We start from the raw sequence: 14,024 nt of genomic DNA on the forward strand, positions 1-14,024 counted from the left end.
TTAAACCAATGCATTTACATATGTTGTAGGCCTACTATTTTTATGTAGGTTGGATTTTTTTTTTACATTCAATTATTGATTTCATTTGTATAGGCTATTTGTTTGACTTGGTTTAATTAAGGAGTGACGTGTTCTATTTTCTGGTACGTTCTTAAAGAGGACATATTAGCCCCCTTTTTCACCTTTTCAAACAGTCCCCTGTGCTGTACATGAAACATTTGTGCTGTGCTTTTGTCCAAATATAATATGAATCAAGCACAAGAGGAGGTTTGTGACCCTGTAGAAACCAGATCGCTCTGTTTTGGTGTGTGTCTCTTTAAATGTGACGAGTCCCCTTTGAGTTTTCCTGGTATACATCATTCCTCTGTAGAGGGATTAAAAATAGCAGACCTGTGAAAAAAATTTGCTCTGGGCTCGAGGTTGAGTCCATGGGAGGAGATATCAGGGGAGGGGATTTTGATTTTTTTTTTTTTGAATCTAACTTGTGATGTCACAAACTGGGAACATTTGAAACAGAGCACTTTTGTCTGTGTGGTGAGACTTATGCATACCGCTAACAAAGGACTGCATGGATTTATTTAACATTTTGTGGGTCGATAGACTCTCAGATTACCCAAATAAATGTTCAAAAGCACTGTAAATGTGGATTTTTCATAATGTGTCCCCTTTAAATAATGTAAGGCTAAAAATAAAGTACTTATCCTTCTTGTAAATATCCTTCTGTAATAGACTGTCAAACTAAACTCGCCTTGCAGCTTTCGTATAGAGGCTATTAGTAGGTCTCATTTTCACATATAAGGTCTACGGTATGGGGAGGTTTTTTTTAGTTATTTTAACAAAAACCTCTTCAACTGCGGCATGTCTGTGTGATGAAATAGGAGAGAGAGAGAGAGACAGAGAGAGAGAGAGAGAGAGAGAGAGAGAGAGAGAGAGAGAGAGACAGAGGGGGAGAGAGAGAGAGAGAGAGAGAGAGAGAGAGAGAGAGAGAGAGAGAGGAGAGGGAGAGGGAGAGCGCATCCTCTGCTGCGCCCGCCGGACGTTGGTTCAGACTCTCCAAGGAGGCTGCGATGGAGCCAGGATGAAACTGACGGGGTGTTTTTGGGAGGAAAGTGCCCCTGGGGTGTCATTACCTGGTGGCTTTCCGGGGTGTAACATCACCAGAACCGTCTATTTAAGGAAAAAAATGGAGTGTATTTCAATTTTCTCAATGCCAGAGGATTATGGACCATTACAATAACGACCGGCGGGTTGGATAACTGCCTCTGTACTCTGCTTTTTCTTCTTCGTCGTTGTTCCCTTATTTACTCCTGTCAACACATTTTCCTACGCATAGCCTACGTGTCAAACATGTTTCTCTGGAAATGTTGAATTTAGCGCTTCCTCCTTCCTTGACGTGAAGGATATTCGTGGCACGTCATTTTTTTTGTTGTTAGAGATGAGGGTGTAAGGTGCACAAACCTGTGGACGGACGCCCCTTTCGTAGACAAATATGATACAATATTTGGACATAATCTTTATTTTCTGTGTTACGCTCTATTGCGCATGCCTAGTGGTAGATATACAACGATGCCCGACGCCACTTCACTCCGTCCTGGCTGTGATGTAGGAGCAAAAGTGAAGGGAGCGGAGGACTAAATAATGCGTTGGCAAAGTGGCAGCGTGGCAACTCAAGGATTTGTCTTTAGATCCTTCACAACAGAGATTGTGCCATAAACTGAAGAATGTCAGGGACACCAACTGCAGAGGCTGAAGGAGTAGTCTCCAAAGTACAAGTGAAAAAGGAGATCAAGACAATCGTGGAGAATTTGGAAACCATCCTGGGAGACCTCAAGGATGTAGCCAAAGAGCTCAAAGAGGTAAATGAACAGGAAGCTCCATTGCTCGCAGGCACACGTGTTTTGGTATTTCTACTAGCACTTTATATGCAACCTTGTCTGAGAAGACATGGGAGGCATATGCCCACCTCACTGGGGCCCGAAACAGGCTATGACAGCGCGCACACACACGCACACACACACACACACACACACACACACACACACACACACACACACACACACCTCCCCTACATGCACACAAATATGTGTGATGAGAGACATTTGGCACAGGTGGATGTGGGGTGTGAAACGACAGGACAGCCTCTTCACCCTGACTCACACAGGCTTCAATGAAAGTGAGAAAAATGCAATCACAATTAATATTTCATGGACAAGTTGGTTCAACCAGAAAAGCACTTTTGCATCCCATTTCATCATCTAAATGCTGACTGTTGTTTGCCTGGAATTAATGGAACAGTTGTCTTTCCCCTTCACTCTTCATCTCTCTAAATCTCTTGTGGTGGCTCCCTCTTTATCTCAGACTCTCTTTGTCTTTCACCACATGTCTGTATTTATCACAGCCAATCATCTCCATCCTTTCTTTATCTCTTGTTGTCTGCTGGCTTTCCTCTTCACTCCACGAAAGCCTTACGATCAAAACTCTCAGAGCTGTCAGATTCAGATCTCAGACGAGAGTGTTGAATGGGAGTCAGGAAGATCTCTGAAGGATTTTGGGATAATATGGAGAGTCTTCCTGGGGTTTTCTTTATTATTATTGGCAGCCAGTTGTTCTGCTTTTGTGCAGGGACATATTTTCTTCACCGCATGTTGGAGTGCCTGTTTAAAATCAGTGTTGAGAGTCCTCTCATGCCAATCACTGAGTCCCATGCTGCCAGCCCAGTAGTACTAACCTGCAGTCTTACCTATTTTTCTGTTTACGTTCCTCTAGCAGCCACACACCAGGCGTTTGACCTGCTGTGCTCAGCCTCTCACCATAACATGACAGGCTGTCAGTCTCAGAAAAACCGACAGTATTGCTTACAGGGTCTAGTTCTTACATTATGGATGGGCTGTCCTCACAGCATCTGTCGTCTTCTGCCTCTATGCTTTCTTTTCTGCAATGTTTCTTAACTTGATCTAAATTAGACCTCCTTTGTGTTTTACAGCCATTTACAGTGTCTCAGAGGGAGCAGCAGTGATAAATGGGAACATGAAGGACTTGTAATCTGCCTATTGTGATTTTCTATGATGTGCCCTCTTTTTTTGTCTTTTTTCTTTTCTTTTTTTTTTTACAGAAAGTTATGTAGAGGATCAGTTTTCCTGACGCCGCACACACTAAATGCATACCTCGAGGGGGTGCCACTATCAAAGCCGGTGTTTGGGGTATAATCCATTTGAAATGCAGTTATCTGTTATAACTCACAGACAGGGCTGGAACCGAGCCTGGCTGTGAGGAGTGACCCTGCCCAGATGCTTGGCACCGACACTGTCCTGCCTGGCCTACAGCAGAGGCTGCACACTGGGATACAGATATTACCTCTTATGTGTGTGTGTGTGTGTGTCGGTAAATCCATTTAAAGACTGGATGGAGAGTTTAGCTCCAATGCATTTTCTGCCCAAACCTTCTATCTTTTGCTCTATCACCTCCTCAGTCACTCTTTTCCGCTCTCTGTTTCTCTCCACACCATCATCTTCATTTCTTCCTTTTTGTCCAGGCACAGTTTGGACACGCTTTTCAAACCCTTGGATGATAGCAGTGGGGTTGTACTGTGTTCTAGATGCATTAAAATTGCCATTACCGATTCAGAACAGGAGAATATTGTCATATCATTATTATTTCATAACAGCCTGTAAAAGGAAATACATGAACTCTTATTTCTGGTGACTTTTTCTCACTCTTATTTGAAGTGTTTTCCAGCTATGGTAAAAATGGACTAAGGCATGCTCAGCTCTGCTTATGTCAAACATTCTTTGGGCTCACTGTGTGCTGGATCCTCTGTAGTCAGGCGGCCAGTTAATAAAATGTCCAACTGCACTTCAGTTCTGGGCATGGAGGCAATAATCACTCCACCCTGGGAAGAAAAGCTTCTCCAAAGGGAATGTTTTTGGATAAGTCTCTGAAAAAGGCTGAAAGAACGTGGGCATTTTTATCATTACCTATTATTTCCCAGCTGAGTAAATTAGATCTATGTCTGTTGTGTTTGTTAAACCTCTTTTTCAAATAAAGAGTCGCCTTCATTTATGGATCCCTGCTTGGCTTCTGCTATTTTTATATAATGTGAAGTCATCCCTTTTTGAGCTATTGTTTTAGCACTGCAGACACCAATGTATGGTAGAGTAACTTTATCCATGTGTCCTGTAGTCATTCCTTTTATCTCTGAGATTGTTACATTTTTATTGGTGAGTATGCATCAAATACAGGTAAGCATCATATCCTGAAATAGCTGTTTGTTTATGTACATACTGAGAGTGTATGCAACAGTACAGTACATTCTCTTTGCTCTGTCTCAGCTGGTGCTGCTGTCTCCGTATAACTTCTTATTTCCATTCTTGTTTTCTACGTTTGGATTGGCAAGAAAACAAACACATTCATGCTCCAAAAGTTCTTTAATATCGGCCTATGCAAGCTGTGAAAACACATTTCCTTTTGGAAGACAAAGGACATATCTTTGGATCTAAATATCATCTTTTTACGCGGAGTCCTGGGACCAAATCTCATTGTCAATTCCACACCACTGAGCAGAGCTTTTCTTCCATTTTCCCTTTATTATCATTTTGTTATTATCTATTTTATGACCTGCAGTGAGCTGTAGTCAAAAATGAACTGATCGTTCAAGTTTGCAGATTCATTCAAAAAGTCAACTCGATCTCTTTGGGTCATCGCTTTCCCAGAAACATTCACAGTGTATTTCTTATGCTCTGTCTCTTTTCACTCCCTGGCACACTGCACCACTGCAACTGATTGTGTTTGCTCCTTAATGAGGTGGGTTTTTTTACAGAGTTGATTTCTGATTGGATGTTTCTAATCCGCTGCTCTTTGAAAAATGTCTTTTCTTTGCCTCTCTGTTTATTTCTTGGATTTTATTTACAGCATGATGAATTGTTTCCTGCTCTGTTTGTGGGGAAACTATGACACTTCTGACTCTTCCCTCTTACACCATTCATGTTATTGTCACCCTATATTAATCACTCTCTGAATGCTTTTTGAGTTATACTTGACTCTTGGTGTATTTACACAACTCTCCTTGATCTCAGACTCTCTCATGTTCTGCAGAATATAACAAGCACTTGTGCTGTTTTTCCAAAAGAAACTGACAGTCTTTATTTGTCATATCTGCCTCATTCCATTTTCATTAAACCCTTGTGATTTATTTGTCAGCTACTCTCTCTCTCTCTCTTTTTGCGGAGGGTGTATTGTTTATTAATTCCTGACACTGGTTTTGTAACATCAGTGACAGTTTGGCTTACAAAATAAGGTTGGTTTTCTTCCTTGTAGTATATCACTTAAATCTTAGTCTGGCAGGCTCATAGGAGTCTGGCAGGCTCATGGGTGTTCCCATAAATTTTTGTGATATTTCTTTTCTCCCTGGCTTGGTCGTCATAGAGATATTTCTCTTAACCTTAGATCTCTTATATCAAACTGTAACTTCCCTACATTTTATTCAATGAAGTCCTCAGTTCAGTCGATATGAACTTGATGAGACAAAGACATCAGCTCCTTACAAGAACGTATTTTTCAGTTACTGCTTTTTTGCCCGACAAGTCTTAATCCAGAACATCAGTCTTTTCTCAGTAGCCTGCTGACACAATGTTTTCACTGCCTGACATAGCTTTAGGTGATTTCTTCCCCTCATGGCAGATTGTTTTTTATTCCTGACCTCCGCTGTCACGGTAACATTTCCTCTTCTTGTCTCCAGGTTGTTCATGACATCGATACCCTGACAGGTGACCTGCAGCTTGAAGAGGACGGACTGACAGACAGCTCCAAGACGGACACGCTCAACTCCAGCTCAAGCTCCACCACCACTACTACCACCGCCTCCAGCCTGGAGAAGATGAAGCTCTTCCCTGATGACTGTATCTTCAAACCACCTGCACCCATCGCCCCAGTCTCATTCCAACCTCATGCTGTCCTGACTGTACTCAAGAAACCCCACCCTCCCCTACCTCCACCCAGACTCACCCCGCTGAGGGCCGAGGAACAAAACATTAAGAATCTGCCTCATCCAACATTAGTGTTGTCAGGGAATATATCCAAGGCTGCCGGGTCTGTAATGAGGAATGGCGGCGTTTTCCCCTTGAAACCAAACAGGGATTTATTCTCCTCCACACCATGTTTCATTTCTAATGACGGAATTTCTGAGTCGGGTCTTGTACCTACTTTACCCAGACCCATGCCTCTTCTACGCCATGAGAAGAACAAATGCCCTAAGGCCCCTGGCAGGGAGTCTCGTGAGAGGGAGCGTGTGCGTTTTAGTGAGAAGGTCCAGTACCACGGCTATTGTCCAGACTGTGACCTTCAATATGATGTGGACGACACAGAGCTTCACATACAGTCTGAGCTCAACGACCTGAGGCTCAGTCCAGTGCATTGCTGCTCTTCTTCCCCTCCTCCTCCACCTCATGCTCTTCCTCATGAACTGATGTTGGAAAACGGGGGCCTCCCAATGAGCCACAGTTTCCCCCCAACAACAAACACTCCTCTGCCTTGTGTGCCTCCTCACCCAACGTCCCTCAAGCCCCAGAAAACAATCCTTCGTAAATCAACCACTACCACGGTTTGACGCAGAACCACCTGTTCCGTCTAACTTAAACATTTCTCAATCATTCATAGTGTTTTCTGCTTTATGAGCGCTTTCTACTCCAGCTGAACTTTGGATTTCCAAACAGAGAGGAAGAGCTAGAAAGTAGGAAACAGAAGGATAAAAGAGAGACAAAGGCAGTGGGCACTGAGGTGTGCACAGGGAGATCTGGAAGAAGCGGTAAGTGTTTGTGCACATATGAGTGTGTTTGTCATGTAGGGAGGAAGAAGTAGAGCCATTCCATGTTTGCCCTGACGCATATTTGTGAGAATGTGTGGAAACAAGTTTGTTTATGTACTGGGTATCGTTTGTGTTTGCATTTGTGGACGCATTAGTAGGTGTATGTGTTCAGAGTGTGATGTTTGTAGGGAGTGAGCAACGTTTGGGGACCTACCGTAAAAAAGTTCCAGAGAGACTGCTGACAACACTAAAACTAAATGGTATGTGCCTGCCTGGTAGCTCTCAGTGCTAACGACTATCAAATTTAGGAAGTTCTTTCAGAGTAGCCTCTAATTTATTCATGTCCTTCTGGATGAAACAAGAAAACCCGCTTCCGTTAGATTTCATCAAAAGCCCTAAAGATCTCCCCATACACTGACACCATACATCTTCAAAAGTAGCCCTTCTACACGAACACATTTGCAGGAATAAAGCCACTGCAGACACAATGTGACGCCTATACTTTGTCAAGATGAACAATTAGGGTCATGAGATTGTCAAGGGGGTTTATACTTCCTCTTCCTTTATCAGTTCCATTTCGCTGACGCGTGAAATAATCTGAATGGTGTCTGGTGGTACTGTGGTTAGAGTGCACGTCCCATGTATGGAGGTTATGGTCCTCCAAGCGGACAGCCCGGGTTGGAATCCAACCTGTGGCTCTTTTCCCGGATATCAATCCCAGCTCTCTCCCCCCATGATTTCCAACTCTATCCACTGTTCTATCTTTCCTATAAAGGCACAAAAGCCCCCCCCCCCCCAAAAAAAAAAACATTTGTCGATAGATACAGAGAGAAGCTTAGTTTGGATTAAAAAAATTTAACTTTGACAAAGGTTCTAAAATCTACAAGTTTTGAATGAGGTGATTTTATATTTCCTTTTCTCATTAAAGTCATGTAAAATAACTCAATTCTCATTTCCTTAGAACCCCCACTTGCATTTACTGTTACATCAACGAGACTAAATGTACAGTAAGCTAATCATTTAGACTCATGGGTGGCAGTAAAAATGCAAGTCTTTATTTCCATAGGGGGGTGTAAATCATTGAAATGTCATACCTGCTCACAGTATGTGAGAAGTTATAGTCTCCACTTTAGTGGCTCTTATTAATATGTAATAAGCTTGTGTTCTCTGTTCCTGTGACTGCGAATTTAAAGTGCCTCTGAGAATGCATTTTGATTCATGTGTCAAAAAATCTGTTATTACTTGTATGCGTGTTTCTGTGCACGTGTCTGCATTTGTGCATTCATAGGTGTGTGTAAAAGCACATGTCAGTTTGGCAGACTGGGGGAGACAGCGTACCCTGGAGTAAGATGAGAATAGTAGCACCTTCCTCCAAGCTATGCCCTTAATTAGCTGGATGAGACTACCAAAGATAACAGCACTGCTTCAGATAGCTTTGTACCATCACTAACTTAAAAAGCTTTTGAGCTGCTGCTGCTGCTGCCTCTGTTACTGCCCCCTTTTTGTGGGATAAAAACGTAGAATATATTTATGTTTTTTCAGTATTCAGCGTTGTCGGGATGAGAAGCTTATAGGGTTCAGGCTGAGAAAATGAGGGTATAAAATAGCACTCACTTATGACTAAATCCAATGGATGACCTTGCTGGCCTTATGCATCTAAAATCGGCGTCTGGATTAGGGATCAGCAGATATTCAGCCATGAGAAAAATGAGAAAGAGTGTTAGGGGCTCAGCGAGAGAGAGGAGGGGGGACAAGAGGACGATGTGGGGAGGCAGAGACACCGAAACTGTAATGCGGTGGAGACTGAAGCTGATTTAACTGTAGGCCTATTGTGTGTCTTGCTTCTTGGGGCTGCATGTTTGTCCTCAATGATGATTGCTTTCAGTGTAGAACGTTCTTGTATTTACTGTGTATTAATGGCTATAAATGAGTCTGGCAGCAGCATGATCACACACTCTCTCGCTCTCTCTCTCTCTCTCTCTCTCTCTCTCTCTCTCTCTCTCTCTCTCTCTCTCTCTCTCTCTCTCTCTCTCTCTCTCTCTCTCTCACACACACACACACACACCCACACACACACACACATACGCACACACAGACAGAAACACACTCAGCCTAAGCAGAATGGCGTGCAGCCAGTATCATCAATACACAGAGCTTATAAGGGCTTTTGCTGGTGTGCACTATGCAATGGACTGAGGACGTTGACACAGTGGACCTGGCATTGTATGATTAAGTGAGGTCATTGAAAAGTAAAGGCATTTGCTCCATTTTTCTTTCCATATTCAATATTGTTTATTTTCTTCGAATAGCTTTTGTTTTGAAAAACTCCCCTTTCTGTTTATACTGTACGTGTAAACATCACATCACATCACCTAGCTTCAATGTTTCTGTGCCAATGTTTAGTTTTTAATCAAAAAGAATCCCTCCGGTCTGTTAGATTTGAACTCTGTAAGACTCATTTTAATGAATGTTGTTCACCAGTCACCACAACAGCACCAACACACAACAACACAGGATAGGACAAGGAACGTTGATTTAAAAGCTTTGAAATCAGGGTGACACAAGCCGATATGACTAAAAGTTGATCAAATTGATCTTCATACTTTGAGTGTAGCCGAAGCTTTACCTTTACCATTTCAGCTTCCTTTCTAAAATGTTCTTTATCAGGGACATTAAGAAAAGTTGCCAGAGCTATTCGGAGGCCACGTCTCCATCACAGCATTGTGTTGACTCTGACCCATGGCCCTTTACAACATGGCCTCCCCACCCAAACTTTTCAACTTCTTCCTTCCATCCTATCAAGCGAAGGCAAATGGCCATTAAAAGTTTTGAAAAAGAACCCGTAAAATAGCAAATCTTACCAGAGCGATCAGACACTGTCAGCTGTAAATGGGCATGTATTGCATATTTCATATTTTGAAGACACATTACTGCTGATATGGAAAAAAAAAAGTATAAGAGATTCCAGCCCTATTCGTGACAGGTGTTGTTGCGCTCAAACAATAAATGTCAAGTTATATTTTGTCACATCCTACTTAACCTTAACAAGGTCAAAAAGGTTTAAACTATTTATCAGCCATCTCAACTATGTAGAGAGAGTTATTTGACAATGCTAATGTGCATGCATTTCCAGGGCCCAGAGTGAGAAATGAAAGAACAACTTTGACATTTGCTCAGGTTGACAAAGTCACATTGTGAAAATGTGTCCCTTTGATGTTGATACATAGGCATTTGTTTGTTAAAGCCATGACTTGTTGTCTGATTTTTTTTCTGGAACACTGAAACCAGTGCTTCTCTGACCACAGGGTGTAGGAGTTCTTCTTGTTTTGGTAATGGCTATCTGAGCTCCAGTGCTTCGGGCGGCAGAGTAAAGTTGTAATGGGCAGGGAGGAGGTGGATCTTCACCGCCTCCATCATGAGTCAGAACTGACTCAATTGTACTGACCTACTCCCTACAGCTCCCTACACCCCCCCCCCCTCTATCTCTATCTCTCTGCTCCCCATGACTTGCTCTCTCTCACCCTATCTTAATTTCTTTCTTTCCTCTCCCCTCGGATGATGCTTCACTCCCACTCGGCAGCAGCTGTGTGCATAACAATCACTCTGTGCACATACTCTGTACATGTGGGTGGGGTATCTATTAATAAGGCACATCTAACACTTTGCACAGCAAACACCTTTGGCAACATTTCCATTTGTATCTTTAATCTATCACTGACTTGTTTTCTTTCCGGGTCTACAGCATCCGTCACTTTGAATAACAAACGACCTTCTGAGGGCGATAAAATCTACTCCTGTTTGTTTTGCACCTGCTGATGTGTGATTGTGTGCAGCTTCTCAATATAAAGCCTTTGTGTTTACGTTTTCACTGACGTCACTCATGCAACACCTCATTTCATTGGCTTAATAAGGAAACCAGCTGCTTCCATAATTAATTCTAAACCTCTCTGAGCTGAATACTTAGATTGATTGATTGTTTGAAAATGTAAACCTGTTACTCTGATTTGTTGTTATTATAACACCATACTCGTTTGTGCTAATAGTGAGTCTCCTGACTGTATTGTCTTAATCTCATATTCCAACCTGGCAAGTGCCTCGTGTGCAATAAAACCTTGATAAATGTGTCAGAGTGAGACACACATTTTGTCAGTGAATATTAATTAGCTGTTGTTCCTCAGTCTGATTGTTGGTGGTGATAGTCTGCCAAGAGACACAGTTGTCTATTTACTCATCCCCATTCTGCATGCATCATTTAATTTAATTTTGGTTTCCCTCAATCCACTAACTTTCATTATGATCAATGAAAATGACAATGTTACAGGGAGAGCGTTAAACAAAAGAAAAGCTAAATGACTGTGACGCCACATGCCAGACGCATCACATCTGTAAGGGAGATATTGTATGCTAAGTTCATTAGAATACAAAATAGATATGACCTACATTCCCAAACATCAAAGCATTCGAAAGTAGATCTGGAGCTCATGGATACTGGCTTGTCCTCTTTATCTGTGACTCAGCCAAAGTCATGATGTGGGAAAGTGTGTGGGCATGTGTGTGTATGTTCTTGTCATTATGTGTGTGCACGCTCACGCGCATACATTTTAATGTAAAAGGGAAACGTGCATGTGTTTAAACGTGTTTGAGAGTGTAAGAAGGCATGCAGCCATGTGTGTGGGGAAACAGCTCAGTGAAACTTGGAAGGCTTTTGGGGTGAAGCAAATTTAATCTGAAGATGTCATGCTTGTTTAGAGTTTAAAGTTAGAGGCATCAGCTGCACATTACACAGGGAAGGTACACAGTTTAACAACAGGACTGGATTTGGAGACCTAACACAGCTGCTCGAGGAGGGACTCAAGGTTCTGAGATGGGGTTTTTTCTCTGTTGTGGGATGAATAAAGAAGTATCTTATTGTATCTTATCTTAATCCATAGAGGATAAAAGGGTTAAACTGTTCATTCCTGTTTCCACACTTGTGTATAAGTATCTGGCTGCTGTTCAGTATGCAATGATAACTAAATAGATTTTTTAATATTTTCTTCTGTAAAAAAAGGCATGACTGTGCTTTTAGTTTTTTCTTCTCTGGACATTCAGATTCTCAAACTTGTGTTTTTCCTCTGTTTTCCTCTGCAGGGCCCATTGAGATACTTGAGATACAGGAGAAGGGCTGCTTGTTTCAAACACCTTTCTACCCTGGTTGATTTGATGGGGGAGGACCCAGAACAGCTGCCAAGCGTCAACCTTTTTTAAAAAAAAATTTTTACATGAAGAACTCTCAGCCACCAGGAGATCATCCAAACAAATTCCTATTTTGACTTTGAGCGCTGGAGGACCTGCAGGCTGAGTTGTGTGCAAGAGCAATGTTACTGTGAATCTATTTGAGGAGAAAGGGCAGTCACTATATGTAAGAGCAAACAGTTAGGTTGCTTCATAGTTGCGGAGTTGATGTTTTTGTTTCATAGAAATCATTGAATTAATGATTCGAATGCTGCTGAAACCCTGTCATCAAAAGTAAAGAGGCAAGTTTCGATGAAGAGGTAGAAGATGCGGTGAAATGATGTCAGCCAGTATTTTATTGATGTCTTTTGCTCTGTTTACTCAGATGGAAATCAATAGCTCCACTCAACCAATGGAATTTGCCTTTTAAGAATTGTAATTGTTTGTGTCGGGAGAGCCCGTCAGCTCTGCCTGGGAGCAACATACTGCTCTGCTGGACTGTAGATAAGGAGAAAACAATGTATTGTGCCATACGCACAATAAGAGTCTTTTTTTTTTAAAAGACCAATGGTTTGAAATGAATGGTGATGTGGTCACTGGTCTGTGTCCAGACATTATCTCCATCATACATCAAAATCTTTGTGCTCAACTGGCGACATGCAAGCTATGTATTGTCTTTTTCCACAGAGATACAGTACAGTGGTGTAGTTACAGCTTTAAAGGATCATTGAAGAAGAATAATTTGCATCAAATTTTATTTGTATACAAACACATATGTACATGTTTGATATCTCTATATTTCAGGCATTTTTATACAGAGACTTTAACATTTAAAGAGATGATATTTTTGATATTGTGTTGGATGACTGAGGTATCCTGACGAAAGCTGACATTCCTTAGAAGTACTTTGTTTTCAGCAGGGCAAAGCAGGATGAGTTATTTATATAAATAGCAAAGGGGTGATACGTAGCCCCTGAAGTCCCAAAAAGTACACAACAAATAAAAACAATAAAAAAGTGCGCAAAAGTTTGTATCTTGTGTAGACGAAATGATTATCTTGTGTGCATCAGTTAGATTATAACTTTTGGGAACAACGTAAATTCCTGGTGACCACAAGATATTATGTTGTGGTCTCAAGATGTTCATATGCACACAACTTTTTTTTTTACTTTTTGGGATTTCAAAGGCTCCGTAGGATGGTGTTTATATGGATGATTAATAACTGCTCGAGTATTATCACTTTAGAGAACTTTGCAGAGTGGGCTGTGTTGTGGGAAAGAAATTGTAAGGTGAAGGAGATAAAAAGCGTTAACCAAATACCTAGTTGTGCTTTATCAGACAGGAGGCATGGAACTGATTGAATGCACGACTGACTCTTCACTTTGTCCTGCCATCACTGTGTTTTTCTATGCATTTCTGTGGAGAGGCTGCCTTTTGGAGGCTCCAACATGCAGGTAGCTGTGCTCTCCATGTTATACAGTTAAGAAGCATCCCATCTTATCTCCAAATATGAAGTCTGTCTGGTTCTTTCTGGAGCCAGTACCCAGCAAATATCCAGAGTTTTTTAATGTCGCTTAGGACAATAAATAATTGGTAATAACATTGTGCCATATTGTTTTAGTAAAGGTTTTTCAAACCCAGAGTCAACATGACAAATGGAAATAAAATAAAAATTAAAGGGCAGAGTATGAATCTATGTAGGGGAACACATTACCATTGGGCATTTTGGATCAATAAAAGGGTGAGAAATAAAAAAATACACACAGCCTCTCTTCACATTCAGACTGGAGGCACCTCACTTATAAACTCCACTTCCTTGTTCTCACTGGACACAAAGCTGAGTTCATTAACAAACAAAAAAAACTCAAAATCAATTAAGAATCAGTTTATTAAGGTGACTGGAATGTCAGTGGTATTCTGTTGTGTGTCCACAAACTTTTGGAAAATGTGAGAAGTAAATACCTTACACTTGATGTCTGTGTCTGTGAATATTTTATTTTCATGGGTGGCA

General features: G+C 41.5%; 1 protein-coding gene across 1 annotated transcript; it reads left to right on the plus strand.

The window, feature by feature from the left end:
- Nucleotides 1–1,066: 1,066 nt before the first annotated feature.
- prr16 (proline rich 16) lies at nt 1,067–13,986 on the plus strand. Its single transcript, XM_079362212.1, has 3 exons — nt 1,067–1,856; nt 5,735–6,799; nt 11,930–13,986. The coding sequence occupies exons 1-2, from the start codon at nt 1,722–1,724 to the stop codon at nt 6,599–6,601; spliced, it is 1,002 nt and encodes a 333-aa protein (XP_079218338.1). The 5' UTR covers nt 1,067–1,721; the 3' UTR covers nt 6,602–6,799; nt 11,930–13,986.
- The last annotated feature ends 38 nt before the right edge of the window (nt 13,987–14,024 follow it).

The sequence above is a fragment of the Symphodus melops genome (genome assembly GCF_947650265.1).
Source record: "Symphodus melops genome assembly, chromosome: 1".
Classification (NCBI taxonomy): Eukaryota; Metazoa; Chordata; class Actinopteri; order Labriformes; family Labridae; genus Symphodus; species Symphodus melops.